The sequence below is a fragment of the Schistocerca serialis genome, chromosome 5 (genome assembly GCF_023864345.2).
Source record: "Schistocerca serialis cubense isolate TAMUIC-IGC-003099 chromosome 5, iqSchSeri2.2, whole genome shotgun sequence".
Classification (NCBI taxonomy): domain Eukaryota; kingdom Metazoa; phylum Arthropoda; class Insecta; order Orthoptera; family Acrididae; genus Schistocerca; species Schistocerca serialis.
The window spans coordinates 230253970-230273699 of NC_064642.1; the positions used below are offsets into that span (position 1 = coordinate 230253970).

The 19730-nt window shown below is 42.2% G+C and overlaps 1 protein-coding gene across 1 annotated transcript in view; it reads right to left on the reverse strand.

Moving 5' to 3' along the window:
* The window catches only part of LOC126481316 (probable cytochrome P450 301a1, mitochondrial), a 176697-nt gene that overhangs the window by 41538 nt on the left and 115429 nt on the right, over positions 1-19730 (reverse strand). Inside the window, exon 9 of the mRNA XM_050104976.1 lies at positions 13522-13691. Coding sequence (XP_049960933.1) covers positions 13522-13691 — 170 coding nt within the window. The remainder of the gene's footprint in view (positions 1-13521; positions 13692-19730) is intronic.

Sequence of the window (19730 nt, forward strand, 5' to 3'; positions counted from 1 at the left end):
CCTGTTTCTCAAGAATCAGTCATTTACATAACCAACGCATGGAAACAATTAGATGCATTACACATATTTAAAAAAGAACAATAGTACTACAACACGATGTTCAATCTTACAGTTACGGTAATTTATACAACGCATGCTTTCTATGATTTATTTTTCGTGCCTCATCACGAAATGCATTAACTTTGATAGCGATGACATATGATATGTATTTCATATCAATAAATTCAACGTATATCATAATTAATAAGCTCAAGCTAACATGATTTAAATACACTCCTGGAAATTGAAATAAGAAGGGGAAACTTTATTGACACATTCCTGGGGTCAGATACATCACATGATCACACTGACAGAACCACAGGCACATAGACACAGGCAACAGAGCATGCACAATGTCGGTACTAGTACAGTGTATATCCACCTTTCGCAGCAATGCAGGCTGCTATTCTCCCGTGGAGACGATCGTAGAGATGCTGGATGTAGTCCTGTGGAACAGCTTGCCATGCCATTTCCACCTGGCGCCTCAGTTGGACCAGCGTTCGTGCTGGACGTGCAGACCGCGTGAGACGACGCTTCATCCAGTCCCAAACATGCTCAATGGGGGACAGATCCGGAGATCTTGCTGGCCAGGGTAGTTGACTTACACCTTCTAGAGCACGTTGGGTGGCACGGGATTCATGCGGACGCGCATTGTCCTGTTGGAACAGCAAGTTCCCTTGCCGGTCTAAGAATGGTAGAACGATGGGTTCGATGACGGTTTGGATGTACCGTGCACTATTCAGTGTCCCCTCGACGATCACCAGTGGTGTATGGCCATTGTAGGAGATCGCTCCCCACACCATGATGCCGGGTGTTGGCCCTGTGTGCCTCGGTCGTATGCAGTCCTGATTGTGGCGCTCACCTGCACGGCGCCAAACACGCATACGACCGTCATTGGCACCAAGGCAGAAGCGACTCTCATCGCTGAAGACGACACGTCTCCATTCGTCCCTCCATTCACGCCTGTCGCGACACCACTATAGGCGGGCTGCACGATGTTGGGGCGTGAGCGGAAGACGGCCTAACGGTGTGCGGGACCGTAGCCCAGCTTCATGGAGACGGTTGCGAATGGTCCTCGCCGATACCCCAGGAGCAACAGTGTCCCTAATTTGCTGGGAAGTGGCGGTGCGGTCCCCTACGGCACTGCGTAGGATCCTACGGTCTTGGCGTGCATCCGTGCGTCGCTGCGGTCCGGTCCCAGGTCGACGGGCACGTGCACCTTCCGCCGACCACTGGCGACAACATCGATGTACTGTGGAGACCTCACGCCCCACGTGTTGAGCAATTCGGCGGTACGTCCACCCGGCCTCCCGCATGCCCACTATACGCCCTCGCTCAAAGTCCGTCAACTGCACATACGGTTCACGTCCACGCTGTCACGGCATGCTACCAGTGTTAAAGACTGCGATGGAGCTCCGTATGCCACGGCAAACTGGCTGACACTGACGGCGGCGGTGCACAAATGCTGCGCAGCTAGCGCCATTCGACGGCCAACACCGCGGTTCCTGGTGTGTCCGCTGTGCCGTGCGTGTGATCATTGCTTGTACAGCCCTCTCGCAGTGTCCGGAGCAAGTATGGTGGGTCTGACACACCGGTGTCAATGTGTTCTTTTTTCCATTTCCGGGAGTGAATATGATAGTAGATAGAAAACAGCACGGGCGGCCTATAATATGGTTGAGTCCCAGTCGTGGAAGACGGGGTGAGCAGATTTCGAGATCTGCCCATGTTGATTTGTTCTTCTTATAGTCTTTCATCTCGGTCGCTGTAAGCGATGGACAAAAATACAGAAACAAAAAAACATATTACCATGCATAATGCGGCGTAGGAAACTCGTCTCTGATGGATAAAAACAGATCCTGTATGGTTTTCAAGGAAATTTTGTACATTTATTTCTGAAAAATAGTGGGAACTTCAGCTACCGATGATGGAGGTGGACAGTGATCCCTCACCCTTCTCTACAAAGTAGACCACGAAGGTGCAATAATAGTGCGATCTGGCGACTGTAATTGCCAGGGGACATGCGAAAATTCACCTGTGGCTCATAAAATTAGTCCTAGGCAATTCGAGCTATGAGAAAAAGGCCCTATCGTCTTGGAACACAGCATCCCTATTTGGGAACAAACAGTGCAACATGGGATGGACCTGATCAACCAAAGTGATCACGTAATCCTTGACAATAATGCGTCCTTGTAGAGTAACCATGAAGCCCGTGGGATAGCACGGTGTGGGTGCTTGAATCATCACCGAACCCCCGTCATGTTTCACACTTAGGACGAAAACTCGACTAGAAGTAGGAACAAGTACGAAACAAAACTCATTCGACCAAATGAGTTTCTTCCATTACTTCGTTATTACAGGTTTTATGGCTTCGGCATCACGTTTTTCTGTTATGGGTATTTGTATCACTGATGAGTGGTGTTGGAATTCTAGCTCGCCCTGCAATCTTTGCTCCCTTCGTGTTGTTTTGATGCTGACAGAACTCGTGAGTCCGACGTTCAATTTTGCAGTGCCTTTTGCAGCTGCCGTCCTCTTACTCTTCGTCAAAGTACTCTTGAATGACCGTCTGTCACGACCACCTCAATACACTCTTTCTTCCTTGTTGTAACTTTGCTGATAATGTTCTTCTGTTTTCCCCGTATGTGATATAAATGTTCGATAAGGTGGCTCTTGAATCACTTCGATTTCCTTGGTTACATAAGCACCTACTACACGAGCAGCAACAATATACCCTCGATCTAATTTATTAACTTTGCAGTAATGCACCCATAACGACACAGAACACTCTTCTGACTACGACTGACAGTTGAAACGTATTGAGGACATTGTATAGGTGCCAATGGTGGTCAAGTACAACAGCGCAACATGCAGGCTTGGTTAGCATCTGCATTTATGTCCAAACATGCATTTCTCATAGTGTTTACACATTTTTGTCTAGTGCATGTAAGGTTCTTTTTATTTCCTGATGGAAAAAGGTCATGTGCATAGTACAAAATTACATTATCAACACAATGGTTAAAAATTATGCCATTAAGTTTTAAATGAATGTACATATGGCACATAAGATAAATGCATAATTATTATAGCTAAGCACAATCAAAATGGGAAACAGTTTACAGGGCTTCTGCATAGATCGCATTACAAAACTGTAGGTGTACTCCAGCCTGATATTTCATGACTTTCATTTTATAGGATACAGTTAGTGATAATTACACATGTTGTTTCTTCTAGGAAACTCATCAGTGCAAATGAAGAAGTTGGTTGCCAAAGAATCCCTCAGGATCCTGTCGAACTGTTATTTTTTAGTAGCTAAACGATTTCTGGCTAGCTATTGAAAATGTATTTACCTACTAAATGAACACCTTTCTGACCAAACTCATTGGCTTTAAGCCTTTTTCAAGATTTTTCTTATCCTTAGTTTTTATCTGTGAAATGAGCTCTTGTTTTGAAAGAGACACATTTCACTAAGGAAAAAGTACTCAGAGAAGCAGAAATTAGTATAGCTAGTTTAGTAACGGACTCATAAAACTGTTCTTTGACTTATAAATAATTCGTACTGCATGCTTTTCGGGCTTGTAAAACTGCGACTTTGCTTAATGAGTTACACCAAAATATACAAAATGTAAGCAAGCAAATTATGTCAGTATCTCTATTTTTTTATGTATGATAATAAGCGCATTGCAAACAAAGACTGATTCAGGCATTTCAGCAGTTCTGTTATATACTTCTGCGTCGCCCAGTATGGCTTCAGCCAATCACCATCTTTAGAGGTGAATTTTATTTTTCTTGCAAGGTCACAGACTAGCCATGTTAAAGCCATCCAGCCACTTACCCTCGGTCCCAGCCGTATTAGCGTTAAAAGGAATACTGTATTGTTCTGGAATTATTCCTTCCTGCACTGAAGCTCGCCGTTCTCTTGTTAAGTGGGGTTTTCCGATGCCATTAACCCACCGCTCATTTCGTCTCCAAAATGCGTTTCACTTTAACTTGTTTATTCATGCCCCTGTCCATATAGTAATAGATATTGTTTTGTTAGTTTTCGGTACGTGAGATTACTGCAGTTGCCTTTTGTTGATATAATTATTATTTTCTCAGGATCTCATACCATATCATGCTGTTGTTATGGATCAGGCTCATGTAAGGTCCGTAAATTCTGGATGCCTTACACATGCCAACCCTTCCGATTTAATTTTGAGCTGCTGTGATCAATGGTTGAGGTATTGCTCATTGCAGCGCAAAATTATAAATTCAGTTAATTTTAATCACTGTCCAGCTACTTGTCTATCTTATCCTAGATGATATCGTTTTGACATTCTATTTTTATTTGAAATGTATTGCTTTACACGGCAATTTCTATTTAGGTGATTATTATGTCTCTTTACAGTCCATTATAGCAGTTATTTGACTGATCTTACAATATTTTTCTCTAGTACTTCTCTAGTACTCAGTACTGAATTGTCATCATGTTTAAAGTAGTTCATAGTTTTGCATAACACAAACTATATATTCATTTACATTATTTATCATTAAAACACATGTTTCCAAAATATCTACAATACACAAATTCTTAATAACATCTTTTTAGATTGAATTGAGATATATCAATTTACACATGAAATACAAAATATAAAACAAGGTACATTTATGAATATACTTTAACAATTTACAAATCGAATTATAGAATACAAATGAAACACATAAAGCACAAATTCTCAGTGGTACAGGTGCGACTGAATATTTACAGGCATCTCCACTCCTTGCTGAAGTGATTATCTTTTGCACTATTTATAATATTACAATGAATTCGTCACACGCGCCACTTTCTTTCTTAACGCACTTTACACTTTAAACTTCGTGCTGGGTTTGCTTCAAAATGCTGTTGTCGATCATTGGTGGTTGATGCTGCTAGTCAGTTGTAGACTCTGTACGATGTTGATGAAAATTATTGACATTTTCAGTTCTGAGTGTTCGATCACAAACACCATTACATGGTCAATTCCATGTTGCATTATTTTGACGACAAACTGCTTGTCCAAGGCAATGTCATGATGTGACACCATAGATGGCTTCGTCCTTTATCGGCGTCGTTGCCATCGAGGTTGATGAGTGTAGCCCCTGGACGATTGCTGCAGTTTGATGTCCCCATTATGCATACTCTGATGGTTTGACCGCCTTTGGTTGGTTTGATAGTTAGAATGAAATAACTGCCATGATTTTGTTGAATATTGCTTTCTTTTGATTCTGCCAAACCTCATACTGGTTTAATTTTTCTTTCTGTGTCTTCATGTCTTCTTCCTTGGAACTTACAACTTCTTGGGCATAGGGATAGGATAGGTTATTCAGTGAACGTTATTCGCAAGGATTTTAGTAGATCTTGTAGTGTGTTGGAGTACTTATTCGTGCTTCCTTCTTTTATATATGTATTAGCCGTATTTTTAATCCAATCGTCTTGATCAATCATAGCGTTACAGCTTACAGTAGGATATGTATTATCCTGCTGAAAATCATTTTTCGTTTGTGCAGAATCAAACATCTGCACCATATACATTAATACTTCGTCATAATCAAATGGTTCATTACTAGGTAATGCTGGGAGTTCATCCTCATAGTCAGTGTCAGTCCAATGCATCTCATCCCAACACTTCAGTTGTGACTTCCTCCGTATTTGTAGTATCTGAACGTGTACCTTTGATGATCGTCTGTCGTCCTTGTTCCCAATTCCGAATCTTGTACGCCACACCTTAACCTATTTATGGCTGCAGTCGCCTTGTCATCCGCTTCTGCAGAAAGTGTGTTATGTACTTGAACTCCTGCAACACCTAACGTCAGTCAATCCTCACGCTTCCCAGGATTTGGTGGTCGTAATTCAACCTCCATCTGTGGTTCGTTTCTCCTGTAATTACCCGAAGTATTTGCCTGTGGCTGCGTTCTCGCACCAAATCCCTATCTGCTTTCTCTCCATGAACCTGGAGATCGCTGATTAAAGTCAGTCTGTCGGTTATCCCGAGTTCTCCAGTTTCCATTTCTATTTTCGTCTGTATTCCGTCTGTTCCAACCACTATTAAAACCATATCCCGGCGGAGGTTCGAGTCATCCCTCGGGCTTGAGTGTGTGTGTGTTTGTCCTTAGGATAATTTAGGTTAAGTAGTGTGTAAACTTAGGGACTGATGACCTTAGTAGTTAAGTCCCATAAAATTTCACACGCATTTGAACAAAACCATATCCATTACGCTGTAATCTGGTGTTTACACTACTCCCATTTCCATAATTATTCCCATTTCGTCCAGAATTCAATCCCAATGCCGGCCTACCATCGCTACCATTATTATTATTCTCCTTACGTGTTCGTTCAAAATTATTCTGTCCTGAATCGCGACGTCTTTGAGAGTCGTTTTTATACATGAATTCTACTTTTCTCAAAACACCTTTGAAAGTTTCTACATTACCGCCCCCACGTTCTATCAACGCTTGTTTATACTTGATTGGCAGTTTTGTTTCGCATATTTGAATCAATCCTCTGTCGATATATGGGTTATCTAAGTGTTGGTTCCTTTAAGCCATATTCTCAAAGAATTTTACTGCTGTTTTCTCACGCGAATTTTCGGATGGGACATTTTGTAATAATCCATATCTTAGTCTTATCTGAGCCTCAGGAGACCAATATCCTGCTATAAAAGCAGCTCTAAACGGATCACACGAATCGCAAGTTTCTGCTATTCGCTGCATAGTTTCAGCAACACTTTCCTCCATAGGTGCACAAATGAAATCTAATTTATGTTTAAATGGCCAATTTTTCGGTATTCCTACTTTACATTGATCAATAAACGTGCGAGGATGGAGAATATTTGCTTCTTCCTTATAGTGCTGGTTCAAATGGTTCAAATGGCTCTGAGCACTATGGGACTTAACATCTGAGCTTAGATCAGTCCCCAAGAACTTAGAACTACTTAAACCTAACTAACCCAAGTACATCCCACACATCCATGCCCGAGGCAGGATTCGAACCTGCCACCGTAGCGGTCGCGCGGCTGTTCCAGACTGAAGCGCCTAGAACGGCTCGGCCACAGCGGCCAGCTATAGTGATGGTATTTCCGTACTGTAAGAAAGTGGTTATCATCAAAAACTCTCATTTCTCTCTGTGGGGTATCTTCCGATTTTTGAAGACTGGAATTCTATCCTTAGTTTGCATCAAATCTACGCAAACGTGTCTAACTTGGTTCCTTCTGTAACATTTGTGACGTAGAATCACTTGCATGTCTCATTGCGCAATATGCATGCATAACGACCGCTACCGGCTCTGTATCTTGCGTGTAAGCAATTCTGGCTCCTTAGACGCCCTACTGTAATTCGTCGGTATTCGTCCTACAGGTTGTGGCATTGCGTAACGCGTCGCTATGGTTTGACCAGCGTATGTCACGCTTGTGCTGAAAACCACACTCTTGTATTCCCAATTGACCTGTTATTCTTTCTTGAACAAGCGCTCGCAATACACACTATTCCCTACGGTTACCGTGATGTTCTGGCATACGCTGGTGACTCATTTCCCATTCGCACTTCGCGGTTTCGGACCGGCATCCACATGTGCCATTCCGTCTTACGTCACACGTAATTTCGCGTACCCTTTCTGTCGTATTGTCGGCAACTGTTGATTTTGCTGTCTTCAGAGTAGTGTCTACCGACACTAAAGTGGATTCTGTCGTCGTCTGCTGATTAACGCTTTCTACGTCTCCTCGACTTTCGATCGAACGTAGAACTTCCGATCTCAGCCATTTAAATTGATGTTCGTTTTTCTCTTGTATTTTTAAAATAGGAGCATCGAATTTCTTTAATGCTGCTTTTTTCGTTCTTTTGTGAGACGTTGTCTCAGCAACAACATGTTTCGCTTTCGTCGTCGCTCTGATGGCAAAAGCTTCGACCTGTTGTTTAACCATTTTTAACACTTTGTTGCGTAACTTCACGCAACATAATCATGCCTGTCTGGACAGCGTCAATGTCTGTTCTCAATTGTTTGTGCCCTGTAACGAGCGTTTGAAGCGTGATTTGCGCTTCCATAGCTTCAGTTCGTATTTGATCTAATTGGCCTTGAATATTATCACGCGTTTTTTTGTATTTACTTGTTAATTTCTCTCAGCCCTAGTGTTACGCGCCCTTCTATATTTTTTCTGATTCTTGAAACTATTCTTTTTGCCCTTGTGTTATGTGCCCTTCTATACGCTTTTCTGATTCTTGAGATTGTTGTAATAAACGCTGCAACATTCCAAATATTTTGGCGTTTTCATCTACACCATTTTCGCCAGTTGCCATCTAATGTAACCGTTCCCTATCTCGGCTTTCGTGAACTGTTTCCTTCACTTCCGAACATAGTGTATTTATAGGTTTTCTGTCTCGTGTTTTTGCCGCTGATTTACCTTTTGTGTGTCCAACTCGATCCTATCAAGATCTTCCACGACTTCTCTTTGTCTTAATCGATTATTTTCCACTAAGCCAAACATGACTACGCATTAACTTCTGATCATACGACTTGATTCTACCCCAAAATATCATCTATGGTGCTATATTCAATAGTTTCCTCGTCTTTCATTTAGCCTTTTGGTTAATGGAGTTGAGTCAAAACTCATCACAACCCAATTCAACGATGTGCTGCGCCAGCGAATAAGGAACACATTAATACAATTCTGTTTACACTTTCTACACAGCTGATGCACATTTACATTTACATTTTTTTCTCAAATTTGTGTCAGCTTATTGTTTGGGAGGATTATGTGTTTTGTACGTATCAAAAGCAAACCCTCAATCTATCAGAATGCTGTAATTTGGCATCCTGGCAGACGTCGCCATTTGTGAGATTGTCCGCATTTTGCGTCTGCACAGTGAATGGATTAATGTATGCAAACTTAGCTTACCACTTAGCATGCAAATGGACAAAACATGTGAACTGTCTTCTCAATTCCAGGGTGTTAAACAGACATTCTAAATCCTAATGAACCTGGCCCTCTAAGTCAGGTAATATCATGTGCAGATCGTACCAAAAATCATTAAAAATGCTGCTGTCACCTAACTAGAATGCATGAATTAATAAAAGTGAAAGTTTTGAGTCTATTCTAGAAAGACAAAACAGCTATTCCATTTTCTATTCTACATATAATTTATCAACTGTGCTTTCAGGGGTCAAGTGATACACAACAATCATGTTCAATTACTTTCAACACTCAAGAACAAAATATTTAACTCTTGGACATATTGAACTGATGATAATTAAAATCATTACCTCTACATATGAAACTTTTTTTCACATGAAAGAATGATTAAAATATATATTAACTCATTTACATCTACCATGTCATAACTGGTCAATGCACTGAGTTGGTGGAGAAAAAATGTACTTTTTGAACCAATGAAAAAACTCTCACGTATTCAATGTGAGGGTAGGTTAGTATCCTGGCTTTTGATATTCAATGGCCAAAGCGTATGCAAGCTGGAGTGAGCAAAATCTCGACTCAAAATTTACTGTGGCCTAATGCATGATGGTACGTTACCAAGCGGCATATGCAACTACGTTGTCTCCGTGCTGGATCTGAAACGCTAAGCTCCTACTCTAGCCATGACTGAATTCACTCACTCTAAACTTTCCTGCGTTCTGTAGAACGTTAATCTTTCCCTAGTCGAAATAATGGCTATTGCTAAGGGCTGGAGCAAAGTACACAATTTATTTCCCCACAAAAATTCCTGCAGGAATAATTAACTACCTCCTAGCTATCTGTTACCATGATGTGTGAAGCGTATCATCCAAACTTCATAGAAAGCAAAGCTCTCAACACCCTCGCTATTTTCCACACACTTGTGTGGTCCGCCACAAGACGAGAGAGATATCTAGAAATTGTAATTCTCAAAATGCTTTTATATAATGGGAATCTCACCACCGTGTCGCTTCTGCATCGCCCAGTATGGCTTCAGGCAATTGCCATCTTATTAAAGGTGAATTTTATTTTTCTTGCCAGGTTGCTGCCTAGCCCTGTTAAAGCCATCCATCCAGCCATTTACCCTCAGTCCCGGCCATATTTACACTAAAAGGAATATTGTACTGTTCTGGTCTTATCCCTTCCTGCGCTGAAGCTCGCTGTTCTCTTGTTAAGTGGGGTTTTCTGATGCCATTAACCACCTGCTCGGTTCATCTCCAAAATGTGTTTTATTTTAACTTGTTTATCCATTCCCCTGTCCATATTTTAGTAGAAATTGTTTTGGTAGTTTTTGGTACATGAAATTACTTCAATTTCCTTACGTTGATATAATGATTATTTTCTGAGGATCTCATACTGTATCGTACTGTCGTTATGGATCAAGCTCATGTAAGGTCCGTAAAATCCAGATGCCTTCCACTTCTCCCAGATGGGTTTATTTATTTATAACTGCCATCGGTCTTGTGACTCTGACCCAGCACGTCTTTCTCTCACGTGCCAGTAAACAACGACCACATAAAACCAATCAAAGGAAACGCAAACTACAGTCTGACAATGTGAGATTAATTGGAAGAACCCACAGAAGCTATAGCCCACTCACAAAAGAAGTTACACACATAACTGTACTTCCACCGACATTTATGTATTTCTCATCAGCCTGGAATCCAAACAAAATGGGACTGATATATGAAATGGTGAAGATTCCAAGAGGAACAACATGTTTCATCACAGGTTCATTCAGTAAGCGCGAAATATTCACGGAGATGCTAAACCTATTCAGTGGATGGTGCTAAAAGAGAGGCAGTATCTATCGCGATGTGTTGTTTACTGTTCAAATTCGGAGCCCTTGTGCTCTTAAAAAGATTACAAGAAAGGAATCTTTTTCGAAAATATTCGATAAATTAATATGCTCAAGAGTAGTCATGCACTTAAGTAACAACAGTTTACTTTGAATATTACAGTTAGGGTTCCAGAAGTGTTGCTCGACGGAGAATGATATTTACACAGTCAATCACAAAATATTACAAGACTTCAATAATGAAATATAGCGAGTTGGTCTTTTCTGTGATCTTTTCAAGACATTCCACTGTGAAGATGATATTACTCTCCCAAAAAAACTCACGTTTTATGTAATTGATGGCTTTACACACAAATGGTTTGAATCATACTTAAAAACAGAATGCAAAAGGTTGTGATGAATAACTAAGGCAATGATGAAATGAAGAAAATTTTTGTGACTGGGAAATAAAAATTACAAAGGGGGTCCCAGAGGGTTCCATTTTGGGTCCACACGACCTTCCACCCAACATTGAACAAATAGAATTTTTGGATATGATACTAGTGTTATAATACGAGGGTTGAATGAAAAGTGATGCCTCCACCTTCATTAACTGGGTTTGGATGGGAATATTTTAATAAACCAAACGCAGAAATAATCCTTAGAATGTGATCTTTAAGTATCAATATTCACTTTTCCACATAATCACCAGCCAATTGGATACATTTCTGCCAACGATGAACGAGTTTTCTGAAGCAGTCACAGACGAAATCGGCACTCTGTTTACGCAACCACAGTCTCACAGTTATCTCAACGTCTTCGTCAGAAGCATAATGATGTTCCCGCAGATTGTCTTTCATTAACGGGAACAGATGGAAGTCAGACGACGCTAAATCTGAACTGTATGGAGGATGCCATATGGTGGTGAGATTCAGTCTCTGAAGTTCTGCTGTGGTGACATCCGGGGTACCCATCGTGCACAGATCTTTCAACAGCCAAGAAAAGAAATAATGTGACCCACGCTTTCTTGTGAAATGCCGATTGTACTTGCAGTTTCTCTCTGAGTGATACGACGGCCATCCTGAATCAATCTGTTAACATTTTGCTGTTGAAACTCGGTGGTTGCTGTCACGGGACGTCCAACTCTGTGTTTGCCACGCAGGCCATATGTTCCCACCTCAACATTTTTAAACTTACTCGCCCAACGACGCACAGTACTCACATCAACACTATCACAATAAACTGCTTTCATTCTCTGACTAGTCTCCTTTGGGGTGACACCTTCTGTTGTCAAGAATTCAATGACTACACGTTGCTTAAGTCGCATTGACCAACCGTCTGCACATGGTTTCATCCTTGCTGGAGTTGTGGAGAGGAGGCTACGGAACAAGCCAGTCCCTGCTGTGCACCAATGCTGCCAACTGTTGAAGAGTTACGAAGGTGGAGGCATTGTTTTTCAGTAAACCTTCGTAAATCCCGTTAAACAGAAAGCAACGGAAGAGATTGTTAACATTGTTTCTCAAAAAAAGTATTAAGTGGTTCTCTGAAAACGGCTTCTCTCTAAGTTTCGAAAAAACAGGCTATGTTCAGTTCTATGCAACAAATAGATTCATAGCAACAACTGATGTAGCGCGTGAACAGGAGTCAGTAAGCAGGGTAGAATGTTTTGGGTGTACATATTGATGAAATCATGAACTGGAAGAAGCATATTACTGAGCTTTGCAAACAGTTAATTTCAGCCACTTTTACTCATCGTATAATTGCTACTCTTGGAAACAAACTAGCAACATATTTTGCGTATCTCTAGTCTGTAATGTCTTATAGAATCATTCCGGGTAACTCACCACTTGCATAGAAAGTACTGACTACAGGAAATCGGAGGTCGTGCAGATACCTGTTCACGGAGCCAGGCATTTTAACTGCGTCGTCACAAGACATTTATATTGACTAATGAAATCCATCATGACTAATCCATCACAGTTCAAGACGAACAGTGATGTTCACATCTGTAACGCTAAGGGGAAAAACACCTTCATTGCCTGCTGTTAAAGTTTTTCATTGGCTCAGGAAGGAGTTCAGTATCCAGTAACTAAAATTTTTTATGATTTCCCCAATCACATAAAATGTGTGACAGGTAGAAAAGCAAGATTTAAATCTAACGTAAAATCAGTTCTCTTGGACAACTCTTTCTATTCCATGAACAAATTTCTATTTCAGACTTGTAGCCTGTACGGAAAAGTAATTCAGCCAGCGTACTTCTTCCCTCTCCGACGTATATCCTGTGCAAAGAGTACGAGGGTAAAATTAGAGAGAAACTAATCCTATCGCCCACAATTCAAATTAACACTGACGCTAATCCCTTTTGTCGGAACTTCGAATCGTAACTATTATGTGAAAGTTTATTCTAGTCCCAGAATTAATTCCATTCAGATACGCGTACGACCGAACAGCAGAACGGAACACAAACGACTTGTTTTAATAACCGAACAACGCAATGACGTTACATTACGACAATGTCCGCCCAATGAACATCTCTTTGACTTTATCTTCTCTACTCTGCTTAATTAAATTATTCCTAATTACAATTTATTCAGCTATTTAACGAAAACATCTAACAAAAAATTAAATAAATTTATCCCAACGTAAAAGATACGTTATAGAGGGCAGCTTGACGAGCAATTTCGTGCCAGCCAGCAGCAGCGGAAGTGACGCAGCGCAGAATACACCGCTAGAGTTCACCAGTGTGCTCACCTCAGGGCCTCCTTGACACACGCCTTGAGGAACTTGCAGTCTTCCAGGATCTCAGCAGTCAGTGGGGTCCCAGGGTCTGGGTGTTTGGCACACAGCTCCAGGTACAGCTTCTGCTGGGCTTGAGGGTTTTTCGCGAGGAAGTACAGCGTCGTGGCCATCGCATTCGCTGTCTGTAACATTAAGGTAAATATGTAGAATGGGGTTACAGAACTGAAGAGAAGTGTGATAGTTTTCGAACCTTAAAAGCCTATACGATGAAAATACCATAACTTAACGTGAATTTGCGCACACACGTAAAAATACACATATAAACACAAAAACACGAAAAAGAATCTGAGATGGAGAGGGAGGGAAGGACGGAGGGACGGAGGGAGAGAGAGAGAGAGAGAGAGAGAGAGAGAGAGAGGAGGAGGAGGAGGAGGAGGAGGAGGAAACACTTTATTCATCTTCCTTTTTTGATCTCTGGCGAATATCGTGTACTTTCTCAGCTAAAACATTACGTTTCATCAGTCATATTCTGTGGACTCTGTGGAGAAGCGTGCACGAAATGGAGTATAGATTGTACGTTTCATGTAGGTACGATGCAACGAAACGCCTTAACATTATGGAACGTTATTGTATTATTGCACTAATGTTAGTTACGAAAACCTAAAACAATAATTTCAAAACTGCCATTCAAGATAGTGTTCAGTGGGACCCAAGAAGTTGCCCTACACGAAGCTTTTTAATTCAGACTTAACCTCCAGCACAAGATTTACAGAACATTTAATCTGCTAGCATACCAGTTAACGAAAACATCAGTATAACTAGAAATAAACTATTTATTCACAGGAAAAATCATTTTCATAGAAATATACTGCTGGAAAAAAGATTGGTACACCTGGAAAGACGATGTAGATTTTGATCCGATGACGGCATATGCCACCTGGGAGATAATAGGAGAGGTACTAACAATGTTTTTAACCTCTTCCGCCAACAGATAGCCAGTGGCACAGGTGTGTTTACCCTTTAATAATGTATGCTCACAGCCTGAAGACTCAGTGTGGTGCAAACGGTGAAGCAAAGAGGCAACCATGCCATGGAGACATGCTTCCTACAGCCAACTGAGCGAGTTTGAAAGGAGTCAAATTAAGGCTTTCCGAGTGGCGGGATGGTCCTTTCGGAGAAATGCCACGCAAGTATGATGTGATGTGCCAGTTGTGCAACGATGCTGGTATCAGTGGACATGTGAAAATTCTCACACCCGTAGATGAGGTTCTGGACGTCAATGCTGCACAGACGCCCGCCAGAATCGTGGTGTCATAAGAGCATCACTGGCGTATCGTACAGCGGCCACAGCACAGATAAGAGAGGTTCTGAGCCGAGATGTGTCAACAAGGACTGTTGTGAATCGGTTATTAGCAGTAGGACTACGGGTACGCACAACTCTAGCCCATCTTCCACTCACGCCACAGCATCAACGTGCATGGCTCGACACGAGCGTTAGAGGATAACTAGAAGATGGAATGGCGCACCATTGTCTTTAGTGATGAAAGCAGGCTCTGCCTGCGTGCAAGTGATGGTCGCTTCCACATATGACGTAGGCCTGGTGAGCGCTGTCTCTTGGGGTGCAATAAGCCACAACTCTCCTTCACCTTTGGTGTTTCTGGAAGGGACGATAACCAGCGCTCGGTACATGGAAAACCTTGTTAGACCCATTCTTTTAACGTTTTTGCAACAGGAAGATGATATGTTGTTCCAACGGGGTAATTTTCGCGCACACACGTGAAACTCAACGTGTTCTGCAAGACGTGTATCAACATCCCGGCCATCACGATCTGCATACTTACCTCCAATGGAGCACGTGGGATATAATGGAACGAGAAGTGACTCGTGGGATTCGTCAACCAACAAATGTCACAGAACTACATGAACATATCGAGCAGGCGATAACGTATCACACGACAGTAGTTGTCATCTGTACGATCTAATGGATGCCAGAGTCAGCGCTGCATCGCCGCCCATGGAGACTACACCACGCACTAACATTGTTTGAGCAAGGGTCTATACCTGATACTCCAGAATAGCTTTCCCTATTGATCTGTAAATGTAATCATTTCATGTACTCCATATGCACTGTTTCTGCAATAAATTTTGAATGAATTGGAAACCTCTTAAAGGGTTTACTTTTATCCGACATTGTGGATGGGTTCCTTCGTCTGTTAAAGTTCGTATTAGTATCAGATAACTATTGGGTTGGAGCATAAGTGTGAAACGTTTTCCCGTAAGTTTAATAAATACAACAGAGTAGATTTCTAGACTTTTCTGGAGACTAGAAATCTACTCTGTTGGAATCAGCATGGGTTTCGAAAAAGACGGTCGTGTGAAACCCAGCTCCCGCTATTCGTCCACGAGACTCAGAGGGCCATAGACACGGGTTCACAGGTAGACGCCGTGTTTCTAGACTTCCGCAAGGCGTTCGATACAGTTCCCTACAGTCGTTTAATGGACAACGTAAGAGCATATGGACTATCAGACCAATTGTGTGATTGGATTGAAGAGTTCCTAGATAACAGAACGCAGCATGTCATTCTCAATGGACAGAAGTCTTCCGAAGTAAGAGTGATTTCAGGTGTGCCGCAGGGGAGTGTCATAGGACCGTTGCTATTCACAATATACATAAATGACCTTGTGGATGACATCGGAAGTTCACTGAGGCTTTTTGCAGATGATGCTGTGGTGTATCGAGAGGTTGTAACAATGGAAAATTGTACTGAAATGCAGGAGGATCTGCAGCGAATTGACGCATGGTGCAGGGAATGGCAATTGAATCTCAATGTAGACAAGTGTAATGTGCTGCGAATACATAGAAAGATAGTTCCCTTATCATTTAGCTACAAAATAGCAGGTCAGCATCTGGAAGTAGTTAATTCCATAAATTATCTAGGAGTACGCATTAGGAGTGATTTAAAATGGAATGATCATATCAAGTTGATCGTCGGTAAAGCGGATGCCAGACAGATTCATTGGAAGAATCCTAAGGAAATGCAATCCGAAAACAAAGGAAGTAGGTTACAGTACGCTTGTTCGCCCACTGCTTGAATACTGCTCAGCAGTGTGGGATCCGTACCAGATAGGGTTGATAGAAGAGATAGAGAAGATCCAACGGAGAGCAACGCGCTTCGTTACAGGATCATTTAGTAATCGCGAAAGCGTTACGGAGATGATAGATAAACTCCAGTGGAAGACTCTGCAGGAGAGACGCTCAGTAGCTCAGTATGGGCTTTTGTTGAAGTTTCGAGAACATACCTTCACCGAGAAGTCAAGCAGTGTATTGCTCCCTCCTACGTGTATCTCGCGAAGAGACCATGAGGATAAAATCAGAGAGATTAGAGCCCACACAGAGGCATACCGACAATCCTTCTTTCCACGAACAATACGAGACTGGAATAGAAGGGAGAACCGATGGAGGCACTCAGGGTACCCTCCGCCAGACACAGTCAGGTGGCTTGCGGAGTATGGATGTATATGTGGATATAGATGTAGATAACATAACGGAGACTTTAGGTATATTATACAGGGTGGTCCATTGATCGTGACCGGGCCAAATATCTCACGAAATAAGCGTCAAACGAAAAAACTAAAAAGAACGAGACTTGTCTGGCTTGAAGGGGGAAACCAGATGGCGCTATGGTTGGCCCGCTAGATGGCGCTGCCATAGGTCAGACGGATATCAACTGCGTTTTTTTAAATAGGAACCCCCATTTTTTATTATATATTCGTGTAGTACGAAAAGAAATATGAATGTTTTAGTTGGACCACATTTTTCGCTTTGTGATAGATGGCGCTGTAATAGTCACAAACATATGGCTCACAATTGTAGACGAACAGTTGGTAACAGGTAGGTTTTTTAAATTAAAATACAGAACGTAGGTAGGTTTGAACATTTTATTTCGGTTGTTCCAGTGTGATACATGTACCTTTATGAACTTATCATTTCTGAGAGCGCATGCTGTTACAGCGTGATTACCTGTAAATACCACATTAATGCAATAAATGCTTAAAATGATGTCCGTCAACCTCAATGCATTTGGCAATACGTGTAACGACATTCCTCTCGACAGCGAGTAGTCCGCCATCCGTAATGTTCGCACATGCATTGACAATGCGCAGACGCACGTTGTCAGGCGTTGTCGGTGGATCACGATAGCAAATATCCTTAAACTTTCCCCACAGAAAGAAATCCGGGGACATTAGATCCGGTGAACGTGCGGACCACCTGTCATGAAATATGCTATTCAATACCGCTTCAACCGAACGCGATCTATGTGCCGAACATCCATCGTTTGTCAAGTATATCGCCATTCTGTCATGCAGTGAAACATCTTGTAGTAACATCGGTAGAACATTACGTAGAAATCAGCAAACATTGCACCATTTAGATTGCCATCGATAAAATGGGAGCCAATTATCTTTCCTCCCATGATTCCGCACCATACATTAGCCCGCCAAGATCGCTGATGTTCCACTTGTCGCAGCCATCGTGGATTTTCCGTTGCCCAATAGTGCATATTATGCCGCTTTACGTTACCGCTGTTGGTGAATGACGCCTCGTCGCTAAATAGAACGCGTGCAAAACATCTGTCATCAATTTCCCTTGTGCGCAGTGGCAGAACTGTACACGACGTTCAAAGTCGTCACCATGCAATTCCTGGTGGATAGAAATATGGTACGGGTGCAATCGATGTTGATGTAGCATTCTCAACACCGACGTTTTTGACATTCCCGATTGTCTGCTACTGACGTGCGAATTAGCCGCGACAGCAGCTAAGACACCTACTCGGGCATCATCATTTGTTGCAGTTCGTGGTTGACGTTTCACATGTGGCTGAACACTTCCTGTTTCTTTAAGTAACGTAACTATCCGGCGAACGGTCCGGACACTTGGATGATGTCGTCCAGGACACCGAGCAGCATACATAGCACACGTCCGTTGGGCATTTTGATCACAATAGCCATACATCAACACGATATTGACCTTTTCCGCAGTTGGTAAACGGTCCATTTTAACACAGGTAATGTATCATGAAACAAATACCGTCCGCACTGGCGGAATGTTACGTGGTACCACGTACTTATACGTTTGTGACTATTACAGCGCCATCTATCACAAAGCGGAAAAAGGGGTCCAACTAAAACATTCATATTTCTTTACGTACTGCACGAATATGTAATAAAAAATGGGGGCTCCTATTTTTAAAAAACGCAGTTGATATCCGTTTGACCTATGGCAGCGCCATCTAGCGGGCCAACCATAGCGCCATCTGGTTTCCCTCTTCAAGCTAGACGAGTTTCGATCTTTGTAGTTTTTTCGTTTGACGCTTATTTCGTGAGATATTTGGCCCAGTCACTATGAATGGATCATCCTGTATATACTTTCACTATTTACAGCTGTCTGCCATCACTGGGGTAACTGTTCGATCCCACGACTGTAGAAATCACGAGGTTTCGAGTTCAAGAATTCATCGTACCATCTTCGGACTGCATTTCATCCGGAAGGGAAGTTATTTGATGGTTGTTCAGTAGATAGCGGAAAAGGTGAAAACCTGAAGGCGCAATATCAGGTGAGTCAGGTGGGTGCGGAATGACTTCCCAACCCAAATCCCGTATAGTGTTTTTTGTCATTCTCGCAGAATGAGGGCGAGTGTTATCGTGGAGTAGCACCACTTCACGCACTCTCCCTGGTGGTTGTTCTTGGACTGCATCTGCAAGACGACTCAATTGTTGCCAATAAATGTCAGCAGTGATTGTTACACCTCGAAGAAGCAAATCGCAATACACCACACCGTCGCTGTTCCACCAGATGCAGAATATTGTCTTTCGTGGCCGCGCGCAGGTATTTGTACAGGGAGTTACTGCTTTCTTTCGGGTCAACCATTTCTTTCTTTTCCTTACGTCAGTATAAAGAAACCATTTCTCGTCCCCAGTAACAATACAGAATAGGTATGGTCGATGTCGTTCACATGCCAATTTATGACGAGCAAGCGAAGCTGCACATGAGGCCACCCACTGATTTCTGAGATTCTCGCTCAGAGCATGCGGTATCCATACACCCGATATCTGAACCTCCTCCACTGCATGCAAATATCGCACAGTGGCGGTATGATCACAGTTCACGACATTTGTCAGTTCCCTAGTACACTGACATGGTTCATTGTGGATTAATGCGC